The sequence below is a fragment of the Solanum pennellii genome, chromosome 4 (genome assembly GCF_001406875.1).
Source record: "Solanum pennellii chromosome 4, SPENNV200".
Taxonomy (NCBI): Eukaryota; Viridiplantae; Streptophyta; class Magnoliopsida; order Solanales; family Solanaceae; genus Solanum; species Solanum pennellii.
Window position 1 is genome coordinate 74746742 of NC_028640.1, and position 22989 is coordinate 74769730.

Sequence of the window (22989 nt, forward strand, 5' to 3'; positions counted from 1 at the left end):
TTTACTATTTCATTATGAATAGTGGAATAATATAATTCTAAAATTAAGTAATACCTCAAATTTTATATTGTGATATTTATAAAAAAACGAACCCTTTAGGTTTAGAAATTAAGAATATGTCGATATCACGTGCTTTCAATTCTTTTTTTATTTATAATTTGTGTGACTATCTAACATTCTATATAATTTTCATGTAATATAAAATCTTAAATCTTTTATTTTTTATTTCATATTAAATTAATATTTTTTTTATGCTTCTAAAGAATAATTTCGAATAATTGAAAAAAAAAGAAATCAACAGGTACAACCGTAATTACAATCACAACTTCTCTAAATCATATACTAATTTGTTAAATCTAAAAACGATCTATCGGATTACCAAATTATTATTGTGTTTTTTAAAATTATCATATTATGTATTGTTTTGTATTTAAATTATTATGTCATGTATTGTATTTTTAAATTTAAATTTTTTATCTTATAATTTAAATTTTGTGCAATCTTCATAGTGAAAATTAATAATATTATCAAATTGTATCACAAAGTAATGAAAATCAAAAAAAAAATTAAAAATATTATTAATTCGAGATGAAATAGTATATATAAAATAAAATATTTTGAAAAATGTTATATTACATTTAAAATAATTGTGCATATTAGAAATTTAATTAATAGGTTTATATGGCAAATGATATGTTAATTACAAAATTATAAAAATAATAATATAATATTAAAAAAAGTTAAATAGAGAATATGAATAGTAATTCTTCAAATTTGGAGAGCTGTTATTCAATTCTATATAATTGGAGAGTAAATGATAAAATAGAAGATATGCTTGGATATTTTCTATTTTACTCTCCAAATATAAAAAATGGAGAGTAAATTAGTATAGTTACACTAAAATTCTTTCCGTATTCCTTTTAACCTACCTACCAAAATATAAACTGATAAAAGGATCAAAGGGAGTGTTATATATATATATGGAAAATAAATCTGAGGAAAAAATAATTAACTGCGTAATCTTTGCGTGTTAGGCTGTTAGAAGTTAATGCAATTTGCCCACAGTGGTAATTAATTTCCTACGTGGGTGGGTGGGGTGGGGTTATGGTAATAATGGGCTATAAATACACAAATTACTCGATGCTTAATGCTCCAAATCTAACTTTCATTTGCTTAATTCACTGCTAATTACAATGGCCGCCATTCATAATCACTATTATTTATTCCTTGTCTTCTTCATGTTCGGTAAGTTTTTATCCCTTTCGTAGTTTATCGATATTAGGTTCGTTATATCGATATTAGGTTCATTTGAATCAATATTTTTAACGTAAAATATGATTTTTGATATTTAAATTTATTTGAATTTGAAGTTTAATGATAGAAATTTTAAAGATTGAATTAATAGAGCTTAAATCATGAATACCCAAAAAAATAGAGCATGTATGTAACAGTTTTACTTACCATTTTGCAGAGGCGATTGCTGTTTCAGCAACTCAATTTACGCTCCAAAACAATTGCGGCTACACAGTTTGGCCCGGTACACTTTCCGGCAACGGAGTTCCTATCTCCGGCGATTCTGGATTTGCATTAACTCCCGGTGCTACTATCCAACTCTCCGCTCCTGGTGGATTTTCCGGCCGATTCTGGGGAAGAACCGGTTGCAATTTTGACAGCACCGGAGCTGGTAAATGTATAACCGGCGATTGCGGTGCATTGAAATGCCCTAGCGGAGCGGGCGGCGCACCTCCGGTGAGTTTAGTTGAATTCACAATCGCGAAAACCAACGCTGAGAAGGACTTTTACGATGTTAGCCTTGTTGATGGATACAATGTCGGTATTGGAGTACGATCTTCCGGCGGATCTGGCGATTGTCAATACGCCGGCTGTGTCGCCGATCTAAATGCGATCTGTCCAAAGGAATTGCAAGTGATGGATAACGGTGCAGTTGTAGCGTGTAAAAGTGCGTGTGCACAATTCAACACGCCGGAGTATTGTTGCACCGGTGCCCATTCGACGCCGGCGACTTGCTCGCCGACGAATTACTCACGGATTTTTAAGAGTGCGTGCCCTAGTGCTTATAGCTATGCATATGATGATGCTTCAAGTACCTGCACTTGTGCTGGTGCTGATTATCTTATCACATTTTGTCCAACAGCTTCATAATTTTAATTTTTTTTTAATATGATTAAAACAATTTATGATTATTGTTACAACATAGGGGAATACGATTTTTTGTAATCTCCAAATTCATTATAATATACAAAAATAATTTTATTACCCTATTGTCTATGATATTATCATTCAATATTTTTAATTTCAATTCTGATTTTATAACATATGATGAATTTGTAACAGTAATCTATTTGAGTTTCATTTAAATACAATGGAGGATTATGGTAAAGTTGGTAATTATGATGATTGCGTTATTGTAATTGGGTACTTACCAAAAGTAAGTATGCACTAGTATGATTATCAAGTAATTATACTTAAATTGTAATTATGACATGATCATATCTTTCATAATCAAAGACTAAAATTCATGCTAAACATAGAATATTCGATAACATCGAAAATTTTATTTTTTTAGTACATTATTTGTATAAAATTCCTTTTTCTTTTAGAATTTTGACTAATATGATTTGTGCATAATGCTAATTAAAGATAAAGATATATTTATACTCCACCGCGATCTTCGATGGTATAATTTAAGGTGAAGTTGGTGTTACAAAAATTAAAAGGTACTTGTTCCAATTAATATTTTACTTACTCTCCCTACTCTATTATTTTTTTTTATAAAAAAAAAATCCATCATTTTATAACTTGATATTTTTGAGGTGAAAAGATTCTTTCTTGGGTCGATGTGAGTATTGTAAAAAATAGGTGTATCTATCAATACATTGGAGTCCAAAATTGTCTTATTTTTTAAATGGAGAAAGAGTCAAATTATTGTTTAATTAAAATGACAAATTTATTTGAACAAATACTACAAAATAAAAGTCAGTGGGATTTGTCCATTTTAATCAGATTGCAACTGAAGTTTAATATTAAAAATAGCTACTTATGTTTAAATCATATAGACTAATCAAGGACACTGACATTTCTAATGATTTATAATATAATATAATAATATTCACACCTCATCGACTGTTAAAATGTTCCTTTTGGCATAACAAGTGTGTGGATTAATTTAAATAAAAACAATTAAATGTTTCAATCCATCATGTCACATACAATGAGTGATTAGTAGAAGAATGAAACCTCATAGTTACAAAAATATCTATAAAAATAACGATAATCGACTTAATACGAGAAGGAGAGTGAAAATTGAACTCACACTTATTACGCGAAAAGTAATCAAATCTAAAAGATTGTAAGACAGAATACACAATTAATGGCTTCAAGGCCTTAGGCCAATTCTTTTTTTACTCTTATCCTTTTTTTTTTCTTTGATTACATTTCCTCTACACCAAGACTTTCATCTTTGAAAGCCAAAATCTCAAGTTAATTTCCCATCCCAAATCTTTTAGCAAATGAACATTTGGGATGAGAGAAACAAAAAACACTAAATTTATGAGCGCTTCGCGCACACATTTTCCTCCTAACCCCAAAGAGAAAAAAAAAAGCTTACAACACATTACAAATAGGCCAATGAAAACGAAAAAAGAAGACCTAAAACTACCTACAATGTACACCAAATTCATTTTCTATAGTTGGCTCTTCTAAAACCAAGCGTCCAATTCGCCCCAACCTGTGCAAAGACCTTGACCCTCGTGTTCATTACTAAATAGTGTTTGGTCCGAGCAATCAAGTGATGCTCCACATGCCACGTTATATGATTGGCAAGCTGAATGACATACTCGTAGACGGTTGTCCCCATCCTTGTCACATTTTTGGATTGAGATCTGGGTTTAAGCAGGTTGAAAGGAATAATGAATCAATCGTATGTATAAACACATGCACGGTAGAGTTCTTTGAGCTCAGTGTGACGAAAACATAAAGAGTTGTTTTGGATGAAGAAACTTACCCAGCAGGCTAGTCGTTTAGCAGCTCCATCACAATCTCGACCCCTAAAAATGTTCAAAATCTTTCGAGGACCAGCTGGGAATAGTCGGTTGTAGTTGGGCATCACCACTACTTCTTCCAGCTGCTGCAAGATACTTAACTCGCTTGGTGCACAGTGTTGTCCTGATACATCATTTTGAAGCACATCTTTGCAAACAGAGAGACTAGGAAGAAGCGTGGAGCTATTCTGGCACGTGTAACCAGCATAGTCAGAACAACGGAACTCACAGACTCCATTGTCACAGACCCCACCGTGAAGACTGCACTGCTCATCGCAAACAGCTGTGTGTCACCAATGGAAATGTTAGCAATCATCCTTGACACGTCCTTTGAATGATGTATTTTTTTGAAAATGAAGCAACACATTCACAATTATTAGGTATAACGAAAAGTAGATGTTGTCAGACTGTTATCTTAAGGGGTCTAGTCATAGTTGAAGTTACAAAATCAATGGTTTCTTCAAGCACCACTACTTCCAAGCTCGATTACAACAATTATTTTGTTTTAGAAAAAAAGGGGAGGCACCTGAAAGATTTTGAGCTGGTTCAATGAACTAAGGTAGCGTTGGGCCAACAGAGGCTAAGTTGACTACTACTTTTACAGCATAACTAACATGTGCAAGGAAGGAATCAATTAAACCACGTTACCTGTGGAACAATCAACGCCAGTATACCCGTTATCACATTCACAAGCACCATTCCCAAGACACTTTCCATGTCCACCACAATTGCCAGGACATGAGCCTGAAATAAAAAGCGGAAGTGTGATTACACCAAATAAACCAACTTCCCTCAAAAGATTCCACTATCACAGAGAAAGTACGGGAGCTCACGTTTGCTACAATCATGACCACCAAACCCAATAAAGCATCTACATTTTCCACCTAAGCAATCTCCGTTGAAATTGCATGAATTGGGACATTGACTAGACAACAAAGCTGGATTCACATCACATAGTTCGTGGTAAGCTGGGCAGACGAGCTCACCTACAATTGAGAAAAAAATTTAGGTAAAGAAAGAGGAGATTCATAAATCAACAAAGAGATACCTTAGTTATTGAAGAGAAGTAGCATGATTAATATTTACCATTAAAGCCAGGAAACTGGATAGGTCCACCAGCTTTTGGACAAACTCTCCAAATGCCATCTACTGCTACCTGCGGAAAATTTAATCATATATAATAAGCCAAATGTAAGATATCCTTCACAAGACTTGTTCTTTTTTCCAAAATATAATTGAGCGGGAAGAAACGAACTAGGAAAGCTACCTCAGATCTATCAAACAAATAAGAGGCATCCTGAGATTTCATTGCTAACACTAAAACTTGGAGATATTAACATTACGCTCACCTTTGTAACATTTTTTTATGACCCATTGCCCAATTTAGTTCGTCATATATTATTGACCTCTTTCCTTGAGAGATAATGACAATATTCACATATTCAGATTGGTTCAGCAATACTATTCCATCTTATTTTGATTTCGATAGGATAAATATGCAATTTCCGTGTTTTCCAACTGCTTGTTTTACCGTGTTCAAACAAAAAAAAGGTATAATTACATATGGTATTCCTCTTTTTACCTCAGCATTATTTGAAGTTTTAACTATGGCATTCTCATGGATGGTTAGACAGCCTTTTACTATTAGAAGAATGTAAATATTTCTTGTAGGTACTGAAGTTTATTCCATAGTATGGCTCGATAGAAGTAGAATTGTCTAGTATATCTTGATTTAGACATATCGCAAATATTTCAAGTAACAATTCCAGGCAGATTGCAAATATTACAAACTTCATGCCTTTATTTATCCAACATGCAAATTCGAAGATTGAGAATACAAAGGAAGAGATATCCAACTATTATCCTCTCATGGTTGAACGTAGCTCTTGAGCTTTGAACCATTCTCTCACAACTAATTTATCATTAATGAGCTAATATCTCTTTCTCAAAAAAACTAATGAGCTAATATACATTCTCTTGGATAGGCAACTAAATCAAAGCAAAAGATAAACAACAAATACAGCAGAAGAGTAATTACCGAAGTCATACCTCTAACGAATTGTTTGAGCACCTATGCTGATAACAACCATTGCCTTGGGCCATTGAGCCACGTACAAATCCAGAACGCACTAGAGAAGAAGACATGCACCTGTATGGATTTAAACAAAAAACTAGTGAGCTAGTATCCGATTAGATATGATCTCCAAAGGCTACAGGCGAACGCCTCACCTTGAACTACTTCCCCTCACTTCACCTAACATCCTATCAGGTGCTCGAGCACCATTCGTGTCCGTACAAGATCCATCAGAGTAAGCAACAAAATAAGTGCAATAATCTGCCAATGATGACTGACCACCTGCAACAGCCATCCACCAGAAGTTACAACAGGAAGCCAGTTCAAGAAACTTACTAAACTAGTAATGTTGGTTTCAAAATCTTAATTGGCGTGCATCCACCCAACAATACTATTAGTCGACTTGTTTATCAGAAGTTCAAAGTTGACAAAAAGATTGGGTATCCAAGACAAAATCAGTTTTCAATGACAATGAAATATCAAAAACAATGGAAGTAAAGAAATACCTTTGTTAGCCTGTGGAAAATAACGAGCCCATTGAGGGAGATCCCCACTATAATTCATTATTGGACAATAACCTTCAGCCTCCCTGTTAAATGTACATCCAGATAACTGGGTAGTGTTACAATGATAGGCTCCCTTCCAGTGATTGCAGGGAAAGGTAACGAAATCTGGTCCTTGGTTGCGTCCCCAATCAAGACGGTCAGCCATGCTGTAATTAGCCCGGTACCATCCACTGTCCTCAAGTAAAGCAAGAGTCATTTTTGAAACCACTGATCTTGTATCTACTGACCCAGTCATGATCTCATTCATCAATAGCCTTTTCTCCCAATGAGAACCTGCAGCAATTTGTTCTTTAAACAATCTATCCATAATTCAGAAAGATGTTCATTTAGCAGGATCCTATAATGTTTGACATCTTTTTGCCAAGAAAATGCAGGAGGGTGTATCTCAGAAGAATCCATTCAACATAGAAGATAAATATCAACCTGATGTACCACGTCCGCCTCCATCTTCTAGCTCAAGTCCAGTGAAATTCTCAGAGAATGCCTGCAGTGTTAAACTGGTTAAGGGTATTCTAACTTTGATGGGTTTAGCTTTGCCCATAAATTTAATGTGGCAAAAAATAACTAGCTTATATAAGCCACAGGAATTAGAGGAGGAATATTGAAGAAAATGAAATACTATAGACTATATACCCCATAGTGATGGCGAGCATGCATGATAACTCGAGGAAGCACTACTCGAGTAACCATTCTTCCAAGTTTTTCATCCATTACCAGTTCAGTAACCTATGCATAGAAACGGAAAGTAAATGCACATCAAGCTTCAGCATAACCAGGTCTGAAATAAATGTTAGTGAACCCTCGACTATCGGTAAAAGAGCTTATATGAATGCAAATTAAAACAAAAGGGGGGCACAGATGCTCTGTCCTAGCGAATAAGGAAACCGAAGAAAATAAGCAAACAAAGAAAGGATTTTGGCATTTCCAAGCATGAAGAAACATCCTTTTGAGATGTTGGAGAAAAGATAAGAGCAGGGGATGCAAGGCAAATACTAGATCCAAACGACACTCGAGATAGGCCACAACACTTATCATAGAGAAAAGGCAATGTTTCGCTTTGCAGAATCCTATATTCCCTACGACTGAGATGTTGGAGAGAAGACTAAGAGCAGGGGACTCAAGGCTAATACTAGATCCAACGATACTTGAGATAGGCTTGAGATAGGCCACACCACTTATCATAGAGAAAAGGCAATGTTCGCCTTACAGAATCCTATATGCCCTACGACAGAGACAAGTAATAGCATACAAGAGGACAGAGCATCAAAAGATGTGGAACTAGTAGGAATTAAAGAAGTTTGGGAAAGTTTTGAGCACCATTCACAACTTCTAAGTTATCCAAATAAATTATTTGTAATCAAGTTTTGCTATGGTCTTCCACTAATAAATAAATTGAAGAGAAAAAGCTCCTACTTTGGAGCATAATGCAGACTCCAAACATCAGACTTGGCAACCAAAGGAGAAGGGATAAAACACAAGAGTAAGTTTAGCCCCTTTACTACATCATTTTTCAATTTAGCCCCTTGAGATCTCTTCCACCCAACTTCTGGTCTCATTTTTCTTTATTCCAACTTGTTTTACTTGACTAATGGATTGTGTTGCATTCTTGAGAAAATAAGATAGAATCAGTAAGTTAACAGAAGCTGATCTTATTAACTGACGAACCATATGCTTAACAAAAACAAAAATTCAATTGAATAATATGCTTGTTCTCAAAAAGATAACAGAAGAACCAAATCACAGACATTTTTAAAAGTTTGAGCAAAATTGACCATATAAAAGAACAAAATATGTAACAGCTCTCCAAAATCTCATAAAAAAGCCCTTCTCTATTGGAGATAATTATAAATCACAAGAAAAGAGTAATTTTCTTTTCTACAGTACAGCCAACACAAGGATATCACAACTTATGTGAATATAGAGTCTATTGTGCGCTGTTTGCTCTTTTATTTCCCTACATGAGAACTTTTTACAAGAGATCACTAGTGCAGGGTGAGGAGATTATTGCAGTATATGAACTCTTATTAGCATGAGTTTCTACTGGCGCCTTTCTGCTTGGTTATAGCACATGCAAAATCAAAATTACCTGACTTCGCCTACGTTTTCTCTCATCACGAAAATGAGCAAAGGCATGAGGATCAAATCCAAGAACGTGCATTACTTCGTGTATCAAAGTAGCTTGAAGTAAGGTTTCCGCTTCAGCAGTTAAATGCCGAGGAGCTACATTCACATGCCCTGAAACCAGAAAATCTCAGTTTAGCAATGGTGTCTACGAAAATTTCTAGTGCATTGACATGCTTTTGTTCACACAACACTCACCAGCAACAGCACGACCCCATTGATCACGCTCACATGCTACAGCCCATGCAAGAGTGTTGCCGGTTGTTGGCCTTGTAGTCACAAGAAGAACCAAATCCGCATGTGCAACACCCTCTGAAGTGTACATGGAGAAATTATGTTAATTGAAACATGACAATAATGATTTAACAGTAAACGAAAATATCATAATCAAATGAGGAAATCCAAGCAGCTGATAATCCAATAAAAGTACCTTCAACATATTTTCTTGGGAGTTGTACACCTCCATCTTGTCCACAAGCAGAATATCCACTTAACCTCAGGTTTCCCTTAACTGGCTCAACAGATAACGCTCTTTTAAACCAATCCGCTGTCTGCTCGAGGGCCTATATTGCAAATTGCATCCGGTTAAAATTGAAGCCCTGGCTATCAAGTACTACTTACTGGCATTAGAAATGGTATAGTGTGACAGAAATAGCCTTATCGGGAGAAGAGAATAAACCTTGCGAAGGCGATGCCTTTTGTCCTCCCCAGCTATATCATCTAAGGTACAGTTATACCAGCAATCCCCATAAACTGGAGGATCTCCATGTGGATTACAAGAAGACGTACCAGAAAAAGAAGCACCTGGTGGCTCCCCAAGCTAATTAGACAGAGAGAACTGATGAATTAGCAAGGACAAGTATCAAATTTCTCAAACACATTTTTCAGCTGATGATAAGTACTTACCTTCACAATGTCGCCAACTTTTTGACAATCTCTCTCAGATGAATGACCGACAGCATCATAATTCAAAAAGATTCTGATCGGTTGCATGACATCATTTTGTTCTTTGGAAATTTCAAGTAATGCCCTTCCTCTACGGTGAGGGGGATCTGAAGCCACAGACTCCTCATACACCTGAGGAGTGACGGAATACACTTGCAAACCAGGTCTTTTCCTTTGTTCAATTATCTGATCATGGATACAAGAATGGGAAATGGTACTCTTGTCTTCATTCTCAAAGTCTTGTCTCAATAATTGATGATCCGAGAAAGTTGCTAAACTGGTCTCTAGACACAATAGTATAAATAGGACCTAAGAGAAACAAAAAAACATCAATCAAAATCTAGCTTGTATTACCTATATGCTGTCCCAGTAACACTAAAACGATTGGAGCGCGAAAAGAATTATGTCACAAGCAAATTAAGATTAAGGAATAGATGTTCATAATCTGCAATGAACAGCTATCTCTAAAATCTACATCAACACTCAAAATTCCATAAGCAGCACAAACCAAAATCAACTTTTTTTGAGCTCCACAAGCTTACTTTAGCTAATTAAGAACCTTAAGAAATTAATTCTTACCCCAAGCTGAATAAAGTCCATGACAATCAGTGGAAATACAGAAAATAACCCCTCAAGCAAAAAGCCCCAATCTTTAAACCATAAAAGGAGGAAACTTTTACCCTTATTAGAGCCAATTACTCAAATATAAGTAGTTTCACAAAATACCCATTACCCAAAATAAAGAAGGAGGAAAATTAGAACTTCATAAGGAACTACAAGATCTTATAAATGGAAATTACCATAAAAATGAAACAAGTTTTCAAGGGGAAAACAGCAAAAAGAAACTTTCTGAATACTTGAAACTTCAGCAGATCCAAAATTCCTAAGTTTCCAACCTCAAGAAATTTCCTCTTTTTAACTTCAATTTTTTTTTTCATCTATCCAAACAGCTTCCTCATAACTCATACATTCTTACCATTCATCCTCATCAGCTACCAGCATAATATCCCAAAAAAATTGAAATAAACCCTAAATCCCCAAATTAAAAAAGTCTCACCTGGGAAAACAATATAGCAAATCTGAGCTTAGTTGAAGAGCTGGATTTAGAATGAACACTGAGAAAAGTACAAGTATTACTTCTACTGATACCACCACTACTACTACCACTACTCCAACACCAAATCTTCAACTCCATGAAACGCTGCGTTTAACAAAACACACCATCAAATCCCCGCCGTACACGGCGTTTCTCCGATCGATTCCTTTTTCCAAAAGAAATGCAGACCCCTCCACATTATCCAAACAGATGTGTATATCTACACACCCTCTGAGGTGTAAAGATTGAAACTTTATCAATCTTGAACACACCCTTTTGAAAATAAACAACAATGAGAACAAAAAAATCTAAAAAAACTCAGCTCTTTGAATAAATATGAACTGGGTTTTTCTTGGTTCTGGGGAAAAGAGACTACTATCTTAGCTTCTTGTTTAACAGTGAAACAAAAATCTGTACATTTTGTGAAAGCAAAGTTTCATGTATTTGTTTGTACACTGAAAAATTAATAAAGAAGAAATATTCAGAGGATGATATGAAAATTGTGTATAATTTAATATTATATATAAAGTATATATATATATAATAAAAGTGAATAAGAATAGGTAAGGGTGGGTGGAGTTAGATCATAATATTTTATTTTGATTAAATTAATATTTTACTATATGGTTTTTTCAATGGAAAAAGTTGTATACAATATAAAATATCATGGTTTTTAGAAAAGTAACCTTGCCTTTTCTTGAAACTACTGAAATACCATTGCCTTTTTGTTTCATTAAAAAAAGGGAAAAGGGTCTTATATACCTCTCAACTTTGTCATTTAGAGCTATATATTCTAGTTATGAAAGTGGCTCATATATACCCTTACTTGTAAACAAATGGCTCACATATACCCTTTTCCTCTAACGAAAATGAAAAAAAAAAAATTTTTGATCTAAATTTTTATTATTTTTTTCTAAAAAGTATAATCTCATATGAGTAAATTTAATCCTCGTCAAACATATTATTTTATTTGACTTTTTTTTGTTTCAATGACTAATTTATAATTATTATTTTGATAATCAAATTTATTTATGTTTCACTAATATTCTTGTAAAACTTATTGTAGATGACCAAATTTTTTCTTCGAATACGAAATTAAATTACAATACACACAAAAAAATAATTTAAAATTTTTTTCTTTAAACAAAGGAATGAAAGAAAAAACCAAAATAAGAATAAGAAACTCAAATAATTATAATAAAAGAAGTCAAAAAATAATTTATGTATAAAAAAAAATTAAAATATACCTTGAACTTTGGTAGAAGAATCATATATACCCCTAAATAATTTTTTTAAAAAAAATTAGATTAAATATAAATTTAAAACTAATTTTTTAACTTCCGTTAAATGAAGAGTATATGTGAGCCATTTTGTAACGGCAGGGGTATATGTGAGCCGTTTGTGTAACGGTAAGGGCATATATGAGCCACTTTTATAACGAGGGATATATCAGCTCCAAATGACGAAGTTGAGGGGTATATCAGACCCTTTTCCCTAAAAAAAAATGAGTGGCTTAGCCAAAAAAAATAATAATAATAATTAACCTCTTTCAATTGGAGTTTATAAAATTACAATTATATCATTTTTAAAAAAATTTTATTTGTGAATCACATTAATACATAGTTATTATTATTATATATACATGCTTTGATATATTTTATTTATTACCTTCATATGTTCTATTTGAATCAAGTAACTTTTGAAAATGAAGATCTGTTAAATTTTATTATTTTTAAATTTCACCGTTTATATTATTATAATAAATATGATACAATAACTTTAGATTGAGATTTCACTAAATGACATTTGAGTAAATTGTTAATTATGATTTTTGTTTTATTGGTATTAAATTATGTAATACAACAAGATATTAATTATTATATGGAGTTGTTTGAGTAATATATATATTTTATATATAATTGAGAATATATGTTGTTGTCCAATTTTACATACGTGACAAAACAAAATATCGGTAGAAGTTTCATAAAAGGGATACAGCAAATCAACAATAGGAAAGTTTATTGTCAATTAGCTAATTAGATAAACTAACTGGGGTTTTATAATAATTTTTTTTCATAGCACTAACAACTTTATTTTTTAGTCATAAAAAAAATATGAAATGGGTTGAAATTAAAGTTCTAAGCGTGTTTGTATATCTACCTTAAGATTGAATTTTTTTCAAAGTTGTTTTGTGTAATAATATGAATAAAATATGTGTATATGTTATTCTCTTAAATATTATTTGTGAAAACATATCGTTGTTAGAAATTTTTTATATATATATAATGTTGAATTAAAATATAAATGGACAATAATAAATATATTGATGATTTTTATTAATTTTTAAGATATTTAAATAAATATTTATCAAAAATATCATTTATTTTGAAACGATGAGATTCGTTTCAAAGGAGAAATGTTGGAACCTTTAAATGAATAGAGTATATTTGGGGCATTTTACAACCTTAATTTGGAAATTAATTGCATATAAGATTTGTACTCCTACTCTTTTCGTCCTTTCTAAAAAAAATATATCTACTATATAATATAAGGATTAGCACGTTATTATTATTATATACACCTTAAATATAATAATAAAAATTGTAATGAAATATTAAATATATATATTTTTAATTAAATTCAAACTCAAACTTTATATATAAAATGAGTCGTACCGATTAAATTAATATTTTTAAAAAGAAATTTAAGTAAAGATATAATTATCCTTCATTTAGAAAGAAAAAAAAAAGACATCTACTTGTCAATCAACAACCGAAAGATGGGTCCTCAATAATTGTTCCAACAATTTAATTTAGATAAATCTATTAAAATATATCTATATCATATTTATAAGTACCATAATTATTTTTATTATTATTGAATTTCAATTAATTTAAATTGGTGAAAGCATTTTATATCAAGATTTTTTTATATCTTCGAGACTCAAAAATAATGGCGGCCCTACAAATTCTAATAAAAGAATTTAAAATGTAAAAAATAAACATGTGAACTAAACGAAAGAAATTTAACATTTTGATATATATAAAAATAATTTCAACCATTAATAAATAGTCATATATTTTATCAAAAGATATTGAATAAACTTCAATAATATATTGATTCCGCCCATACTCAAAGAATAAAGAAATTATATTCATCTCAACATAACATTTGAATTATTATTCCAGGAGTATAACAAAAATAAAATTAGAAACTTTACAATTGTAAAAAATAAAATTAATAAAATTAAATGAAAGCCATGTCATAGACACGTTTACTTTGTATTTTGTAAAAATTATTTGTCGGTTAATTTAATTTATTGAGTCAGTCAAACGGCTAGAGCTAGTGGCTGAATTTTATTTAATATATTCTATAGGAAAAATACACAAATATTTTTATTCGAAATTTTAGAGGCATAATTTATATTATATTAAGATTTTATTATCTTTAACTTATTTTATAAATATTTTTTTATCTCTTTTTATCTTATTTGATATTATCTCATGAATCCTGCTCGTGTTGACAATTTGCAATGATAGTGTCACATAGGTCAAAAAGGGGTAAAAATTTATTTTATAACTGTATTTCTGAAATTTTGAACATAGATTGAGGCTACTTATGCATTTTTCATATTATATATTTATCTACTACAAAAACGGTCATTAATTTATTAAGCCACTAATATAGGTTTTAATTGGGGTAATTAAACTATAATTATTTTTCTACTAATTCTGTTTGACTAAGTTACTTTTAACGTATAATTCCCTAGCAATTGTCGACTACACATATTTTTTTTTTCAATACTCGTTATATACTTTGTTTTATATTGTATTAACTTGTTAAGAATTTTCACGTTTAAAAAATAAAAATATTAATAATAAGATCAGAAATAATAATATTTATGATAAAAGTGTATACGGCATCTAACGTTTAAACAAATTTTCGATGATGAATTTTATTCAAACTTAGCACCACATCTCTTGATGTAGTTAGAGTAGAGATTATTATTTTTTTTAATTTTTTGAATATTTATTATGATTTTAATTAAAAATAAAATGGAGCTTATTATTTTCTGTTGGAATTTTGGTCCACAAAATGAGTGTTAGTAGGTAGTTACAGCTCATCCACCCTGGATAAATGCAAATTGTTTAATATTATGTACTAATAATCAACCAAATGTCATAAATACAGTAAATGCCGTAAAAATGTCTTTATTTGATCCAATTATCCAGCTCCAGATCAACGAGAATTGTTATAAAATAAATAAAAATAAATTATTTTTAACTATAAATTTTATATTTGAATTTTATATTTCAAAATAATCTTATTATTTAATGGGTCTTATATAATATAGTAAATATCATATATCAAATGAAAAATGAAGTATAATTTTTTTTTTAATTATAAATATTATAATTTGAGTTTTATATATCAACATAATCTTATTATTTAATAGGCCTTATATAATATTATAATTTTAAAATAATAAAAATTTTAATATAAATATCAGATATCAAATAAAAAAACAGAGTAATTGATTCAATTGACTTAAATTTGAAAAAAAACGCCTTTTATGACATGCATGACTTTGGCTAGCACTAAATTAATTATATAGTGTTGTAAATGCTCTTCTTTAAGTTTTTTTTTTTTTTTTCCGATCCTAAATAGTTTTTAAAAAAATGTAAATTAAATTATAAAAATTGTGATGAAAATAAAATATTAATTTACTTTGGTTTGATATAATTGTTTAACAAGAAATTTTATAATAAACAACTTACTGGGCGAGAATACTGTTTACTAACTTTCATCTCACAAAACAAATTAAAAAATAATAAGGTCTCAAAATGAACAATGTTTATATACATACATAAATATAAAGAATTAAGTATTTACTTTTAATTATAATAAATGTTAATTGAATTTTTCTTTTAATTTATCCATTTCGCCTCCAATTTCAATAATAATCGTGTTTCTAATATTAGCTTTGTAAAATTATTTTCAAGTCTTCGACTGTATTTTTAGACATTTCATTTTAAATTAATTAGATTGCTAAATAATTAAATTGAAAAAAAAAATCATTATCCTAATTTAAATGTCTTCTAAAACATAAAATTCATTGCGATATTGATTATTTAGACATATTAGTGTAATTAAAAGTAATACTTTTAAGATATTATACAAGTAAAAATATACTCAAATTGACATACTCAATCAAGTAACGTCTTGATTTTATTTTTAAAATATTTCTACTAATTCTAATAGTTTATGCAACAATTGACTCAATTGGAAAAGTTTCCAAAACTAAAATTAAAAATAATTATCCAAGATCTAAACAATTGGAATGATGTAGAAACTTACAATAATTTATATATGCCTATTAATATCTTATAAATATTACTTGAATTATTACAAATCAGATGAAAAAAGAAAAACATATTATTAAATAAAATATATATAAAATATCAAATAAAACAGAACACAAATTATTTTTAAAAAATCTTTCACACCATTTATTTTATGCCGGGGTTACTAAAACATATAATCCCAATAAAAAAGATTGGTATTTAGAGTTATTGTATATAGAACTTGGTATACTATGAAACTAAGTGAAAGTATTTAATGCCATGAATATTTTATCTTTTCTCGATATATTTATAAATTTGATTTAATAGAAGTGATTTAAATTGAAATTCAACACAAATGAGTGTTATCAGTGATATTTATAATGTTATGTCGGCAATCGACAATAAACTTACTTTCTACCTTTTTTATATTTTTTTCATATTAGATAGTAAAGAAAATTTAACTTTTCACCTTTATTTTATCTTCATCAGCTTCACATGAGTAACAAAAAGTTTCATAAAAATAATAACAGTTCAAAACATTGAAAACGAATAATATATTCTGATATAATACTTGAAGTATATTCTTTTATAATAAGATCTCATAAGTTGTAGTAATTAACTGTTGCAACAGTTATTATAAAAAAAAAAATATATTCTCTAATTCAAAATTTTTATTCAACTCAAAAAAAATTTATGCAATATTATTTTTTTCAAAAAATGTTCAAAATAAATGGTAAATAAGCAAAGACGTGGAAATGAGTATACCCCTTTGTTTTGATTAAAGATGATACAATCCTACAAACTAATATTACTTCTTTTAAGGTATAAAACAAATAAATAAAATATTATTATGACAAGCAATCGATTTTATAATTTGTCACGACTTAAAATCATTAATAAAAGGGTAGTTAAAGTTTGGTGTTTTGTTTACCTAAAAAAATCCCCACTCATGCAAAATTTCAATAGTATGTTATACTATGGTTAATTTAATATAAAATTAGTCTTAATTTTTGTTGGATTCTTGGTCCTCAATATGAGTGTTGTAGTTAGTTACAACTCATCAACCAAAGGATAAATAAATGTAAAAAAGTTTAAACATTTTTTGGTTTGTAATTAATAATTAATAAACCAAATGTCATAAATAAGGAAATGTGTAAAAATCCAAACACCTCTATTTGGTTCAATAATTCAATTCCCTTTACTTAAACGTCAACTCCAATTGACTTAAATTTGAAAAAAATAATGTAGCATTTTTGTAGTTATAGTTAAGTACTTTATGAAAATTGAAATGCATCACTTTAGTTTGTTCTTTTTGGGAAAGTCAAATTAGAAGTAGACCATTTCAAATTTTTATTTGCAATTTTCTACTATGAGAGACAAATTTGGTACTCCTAGTAAGAAAATATATTAAAGTCAAATTATAATTTAGATGGTAGAATAGAGATAATATTACTCCTAGTAAGAAATTATTAAAAACTTAAGTTTATTGGCTTCTATAGGTTACCAAACCTATATTATAATATTCCAATAGATTACTCTCCAGTCTCTACCTTGCAATTATTTTTTTTTCTAAAGGTGGACCATAAATAAAACCATGGTATAAAGAAATGTAAGGAGATTAAAATAAAAATAAAATTATTTGAGTTTAATTAATGATGACATGTGATAATCTAATTAATCAACAAAATACTGTTCTTAAAAAACCACCCAAGAGAATGGCCATATATGATAATACTATTTTTTCTTAATTTACAATTATTTTACGCTTAAAATTTTGAATAGAAGTGTTGGACAATATTTTTTTCATTCGGAGAGGATAGACATCTTAATAATAAGGAGCAGGAAGAGAATATGAAAAGAACATAAAAAAACAAACGTCTTCGTTTAGATTATTCTTTTTCACGCTTAACCTATATTAAAAGAGAAGATTAACAAAGCAAGAGAAGAAAGAGAAAACTAATTAACGAGAGAGAGAATTCCCAAATAATAAAAATATCTTAGAACGATTCTGAGTCATTTATTGAAAAAAAAATCTTTTCATTTATTTCTCGACAAATCAAAAGTTGAGCCGTTAGAAACTTAATAAAGTTGCAACTATTAAACTATAACAACTTTAATATTTTTTTGAAAAACTATGTTCAAAACAAATTGCAAGTAGAGAAAAGTTAGAGCATGAGTTGCGAATTTAACGATTAAATTCAATTTTTATTTTTAAATTATCTTAAAAATTTATCAATAATATATTAATTTACAATTCAAAACTCATAAATTTTAAATTATTATATAGTTTTATTTCTGACAGTAAAAATCTTGTGTTAAATAAATAAAATCATGTAAATTGATTATTTGGAAGTTAAAATAAATTGTATTGGTGCAACAAAGCAAAATAGTTTGTTATAAATGTGCATTAAAAGATTAATAATAGAGTAGGGAAAATAGGACGACAAACAAAAATTGAAGTGCCATAAATGTTTGGCCCAATTTATATTAAAAAATGCAAAGATGTGGGGTTATCCTAATCCACTTCATAATTAAAATCGAAGTTTTTATTTTTCTTCGTTTTCCTGCTATTAAACAAAAAATAAACGAAAAAGACTAATGAGAAAAAGTAGAGAATGAGTTGTAAGGTCTTTGTCTCTACATGAAAAAAAACTATATATTTTTTCTTCTTTTAATTATTACTCTTTTTGTCTAAAATATAAGGACAATAAGTTCAAATGTTAAGTCCATGCATTAAATATAAGTATGATTTGTTCAAATATTAAAAAAAAAAATGTTACTTAATTTTGAAATATAATCGACATAGTCAAAAACAACTCATAAGAGAATCAAATATAACAATTTATACTAAACAACACTCAAATAATAAGTAATCTCATAAATAGAGGTTGGACGAATATTCTCGAAGGATAATGTATAATATATAGATTTACCTTTATCGTATGAAAATACAAAAAATATTTTCGATAGACATTTGACTCGAATATGAGTCATGCTAAAAATAATGAAAAAAAGAACATATACAACAATAATTACACGAAAACTGAAGCCAAAAAATTAAAAAAAATTAAATTGCTTTAGTCGAATAATAGAATAGCACGAGAGTAAAAATAATAACATTGATAAAGAAATAGGACTAGACCATCTACAATCTATCATAATATTCGATTACTGTAATTTCATATTTAAGATCACGTATCGTTAGTAACTACAAATATCATATCATGTCACGTCAAATCACTTATTCTCAATACAGTTTCATTCTACCTCCGCCTCACCCCACCTCTACCCCATAATTTTGCAAAAAGCACTCACATTATGATTTTTAACTACTAGGAAAGTGACCTTAAATCAAAAGTACTCATTGCTTTGTTCTAAAGCAATTCTATTTCAAATAATTTAATTAATTTATTTATTTTTATGTTTATTCAGTAATCATTATGATTACTCTTCATCAAATATATATTTTTTAAGTATTTGCCTAAATTATCCAATACTATATAGTAGTTAATTAATGAAGGTTTAGAAAATGAAACACATTTAAATAAAGATATTGTGAAAGATTGATCCAAATAATTTGTCGTAGTTGGTCTAATAAACAAATGTATATTCTATTTGAAAGGTATCTTTTGGGGTGCCATTAGTTTAATCAACAATTAATTAATTAGCAAAATAATATGAATTTCGTTTACCAAATATTTAATTGTTATACTATATAGGGTCTCTTATCGAATTAATTAACATTTTGTAGACAAAATTTGTATGTTAATTTGTCTGTGTCGTTTATTACGCCGTTTTAAAGTTTGTATTTAATATTTAATTAGATGATGATAACGTGTTTGGTTATTTCATGTGATATTTCAAAATTCAAATGGGCAATTTCACTGTATTGTATTATATTTTTGAGCTAAGGATTTATCGAATATAATTTATGTATTTTTATGATATTGATAATATTTATTGTATATTTATCATTTTTGAATTTCACTTATTTTTATAAGACTATTCTAAATACACATATGTTATTGTATTATCAAACTAAAAAAAAAGTGTATAATCCAATAGTTTAATTTTGTAATTCTTTAGAAATTTGCGTTAGCAAATAGTAGATTTTCACTACACAAAAAAATCTGAATAAAATAATTTTCTCCGACTTAATAGGGGTAAGTGGCCATAAGAAATCATTTTTACAAAATTTCTTCGCAGCCAAATATAAACGTCATATAAAATAATGGGAAACTTACATAAATGTGCTATAATAATAAAATATTTACCATTTATAGCAACAATATTTTTTTTCACTTGATCGCTTTTAATTCATTTATAATACAATTTTAATACATATTACAGATTTATCACAGTATTGCTATAAATGGTAATAAACAAAAAGTATCGCTAAAATCAGTAATTATTTTTTAAAATGTATTATTTATGTAATTTTTCCTAAAATAATTATCTAAACTCTCATCTTGTTGCGATAATTCTTTTCTTATATCGAAATCCCTTTTAATTTTGCAAAAGTCAAAAAATAATTTTCATTTAATAATTATTTTAGATAATTGAGGTTTTGTTCAATCTTTTTGAGAAAAATATAAGCTGACTTTTGAAACTTTAATCAAGCACAAATTTCTACTTTGATATCAATAAAAGTGATTTTTAAATTAATTGAACAGACACAGACTACTACTATCTAAATTTTTTTTTTCTCAAAAAACACTTAAATAAAAATTATCTTTTCAAAATAAATTAATTTTATAAATTTAATAAAACATGCTAGTACTAATCTGCATATCAATTAAGCAGTTGTTAATGTGTTTAGTATAATGTTTAATTAGTAATTATTACTCACATAATTTTTTCTTGTATTTATGTTTTTTTTTTCCTTATCCAGTGTCAACCTGGACAGTATACATATTGGAGTGCTATTTGAAGAATCATCACTCACCCATAATATTATTAGCTGACAGAATTGAATACAGAATTTTAAATTTATGAATATATATTAAAATTTATTTATTTATTAAGTTATAAATAATTAATTAATATTTATATATTAAATATATTTTCATATAAATATAACATTTAAAATAAAATTATTAAATTTTATCGAACTCGTAACGGCTCCACCCTGGTTGTGGGAGTAGGGACTTGTACATATAAAGTAAGTATTACGTTACCACTTCACCAATTGCAACTTGCAAATCGGTGGTTGGACACTTTTTGGTCCACCTTCCATTGGTTTAATATAATTATTATTAACCATTTTATATTTCTTCCGTAAATTCGATCTATAAATATTTATTTCATGCTTACTTTTAAAATTTTAAGATTTAAATAAGTTTATCTTTGATCGTGAATTTTAATATATTTTTTAAAATTTATGAATTATCAATTATTGTGATTTATAGTATTTCTTACATAATTTACATATATATATATAAATTTTCTTTCAAAAAATTTGAAGATATCGTATATTCTCGATTAAACTTAAACAGTTTAATTTTTTAAAAAATAAAAAATATCATATAAATTGAGATGTACAAAATAATGAACTTTGTTATTTTTTATAACTTTATATTAACTTAAGATTGTTGTAAAATTCATAAACTTAAAGCTTTAAGTTCGTCTTATCCTTTTGGGTGGATTATGGTAAGAAAGTCTTTTTTAAAAAATATTTTATTCAATATATTGGTAAAAAAATTTTTATATTAATAAAGACTAATTTTATAAATCTCAAAAAAAGATTAAATACTTTATTAATGAAAAATTATGATGCTAATGACTAAAAAAGGTCGATAAAGGCAAGTCAAAGAGAATAACAATCAGATTTTTAAGTTGATAAGCTTCTTAAAATAGGTTAAATATTTTATAAGGCATCATGTAATACATGTTTTGGGGCCTTAATCACGATATCTCTCAAAAGATTGAATTAAATTGTGACACTGTATGAGTAAATATCGACCTGCCAAGATAGAGATAGAATTTGTTGTATATTCTATATTTTTCATATTTCACTCGTGAATTATACCAACATGTTGTTGTTGTTATTATTATACAATTAAATTAAATATCATAGGAAGTTTTCAACTATTCTTAGCTCATATATTGAATATCAAATATCTAATTTTTATCTTTTTTTTCAGATTCTCCAAATCAAAAAAATAGATGATGTGGTGGCCCTTATCAAAAAAAGAAATTATAAACATGGATGGTCCAAATATTATAAATTATTTATATTATTATATACATAAGTGGGTCATCAGTTTGTTGAATATACATGAAGCTGGTGGCAAATGCATATGCAGTTAGTACCAAAAATTTCTTGCCACTTTATTTTGTGTCCCTTTTTTCATGTACAAATGTGTGTGTGTTATTATTGTCATATAGATATTTGAAATATCTATCAATTCATCATCACATCTTTTATTATGTGTCAGTTAAATGTATTAATAGAACTTTCTATAATTATAAATTAACTCGTGTTTGTACCAAGTCAATATGTATACAACTTAACAATGGGCCGGGTTACTTTGGATTACAAAATGGGTCTTGTCTTGAAAGAGCAATGAGCCCACTTCAAATGGATTCAAAGCCCATAAGGATAACAATAATGGGCTTGGCTAGAGAAATTGTTCGATTCGTTATCAATAAGCCCAAAGATGAATAATCGCGTTATGATTTACTTGAATTTAAGACTTTTATATGTGTTACATAAAATATTCACCGAATAAATAGGGGTGTTGAATGAGCGACTTGGGTTGAAATTGGAAATATTAAAATT

The 22989-nt window shown here is 28.7% G+C and overlaps 2 protein-coding genes across 2 annotated transcripts; one reads left to right on the top strand and one right to left on the bottom strand.

Annotated features, from left to right (window-relative positions):
- The first annotated feature begins 1133 nt into the window (after positions 1-1133).
- Positions 1134-2277, top strand: LOC107017813 (pathogenesis-related protein 5). Its single transcript, XM_015218086.2, has 2 exons — positions 1134-1245; positions 1472-2277. The coding sequence occupies exons 1-2, from the start codon at positions 1194-1196 to the stop codon at positions 2161-2163; spliced, it is 744 nt and encodes a 247-aa protein (XP_015073572.1). The 5' UTR covers positions 1134-1193; the 3' UTR covers positions 2164-2277.
- A 1091-nt stretch (positions 2278-3368) lies between these two features.
- Positions 3369-11480, bottom strand: LOC107017811. Its single transcript, XM_015218084.2, has 16 exons — positions 10825-11480; positions 9729-10076; positions 9502-9642; positions 9253-9385; positions 9021-9134; positions 8788-8936; positions 7335-7427; positions 7125-7185; positions 6642-6974; positions 6291-6417; positions 6111-6210; positions 5148-5217; positions 4895-5047; positions 4710-4805; positions 4025-4344; positions 3369-3902 (listed from the first exon to the last, which is right to left on the bottom strand). The coding sequence occupies exons 1-16, from the start codon at positions 10960-10962 to the stop codon at positions 3720-3722; spliced, it is 2559 nt and encodes an 852-aa protein (XP_015073570.1). The 5' UTR covers positions 10963-11480; the 3' UTR covers positions 3369-3719.
- Between the last annotated feature and the right edge of the window lie 11509 nt (positions 11481-22989).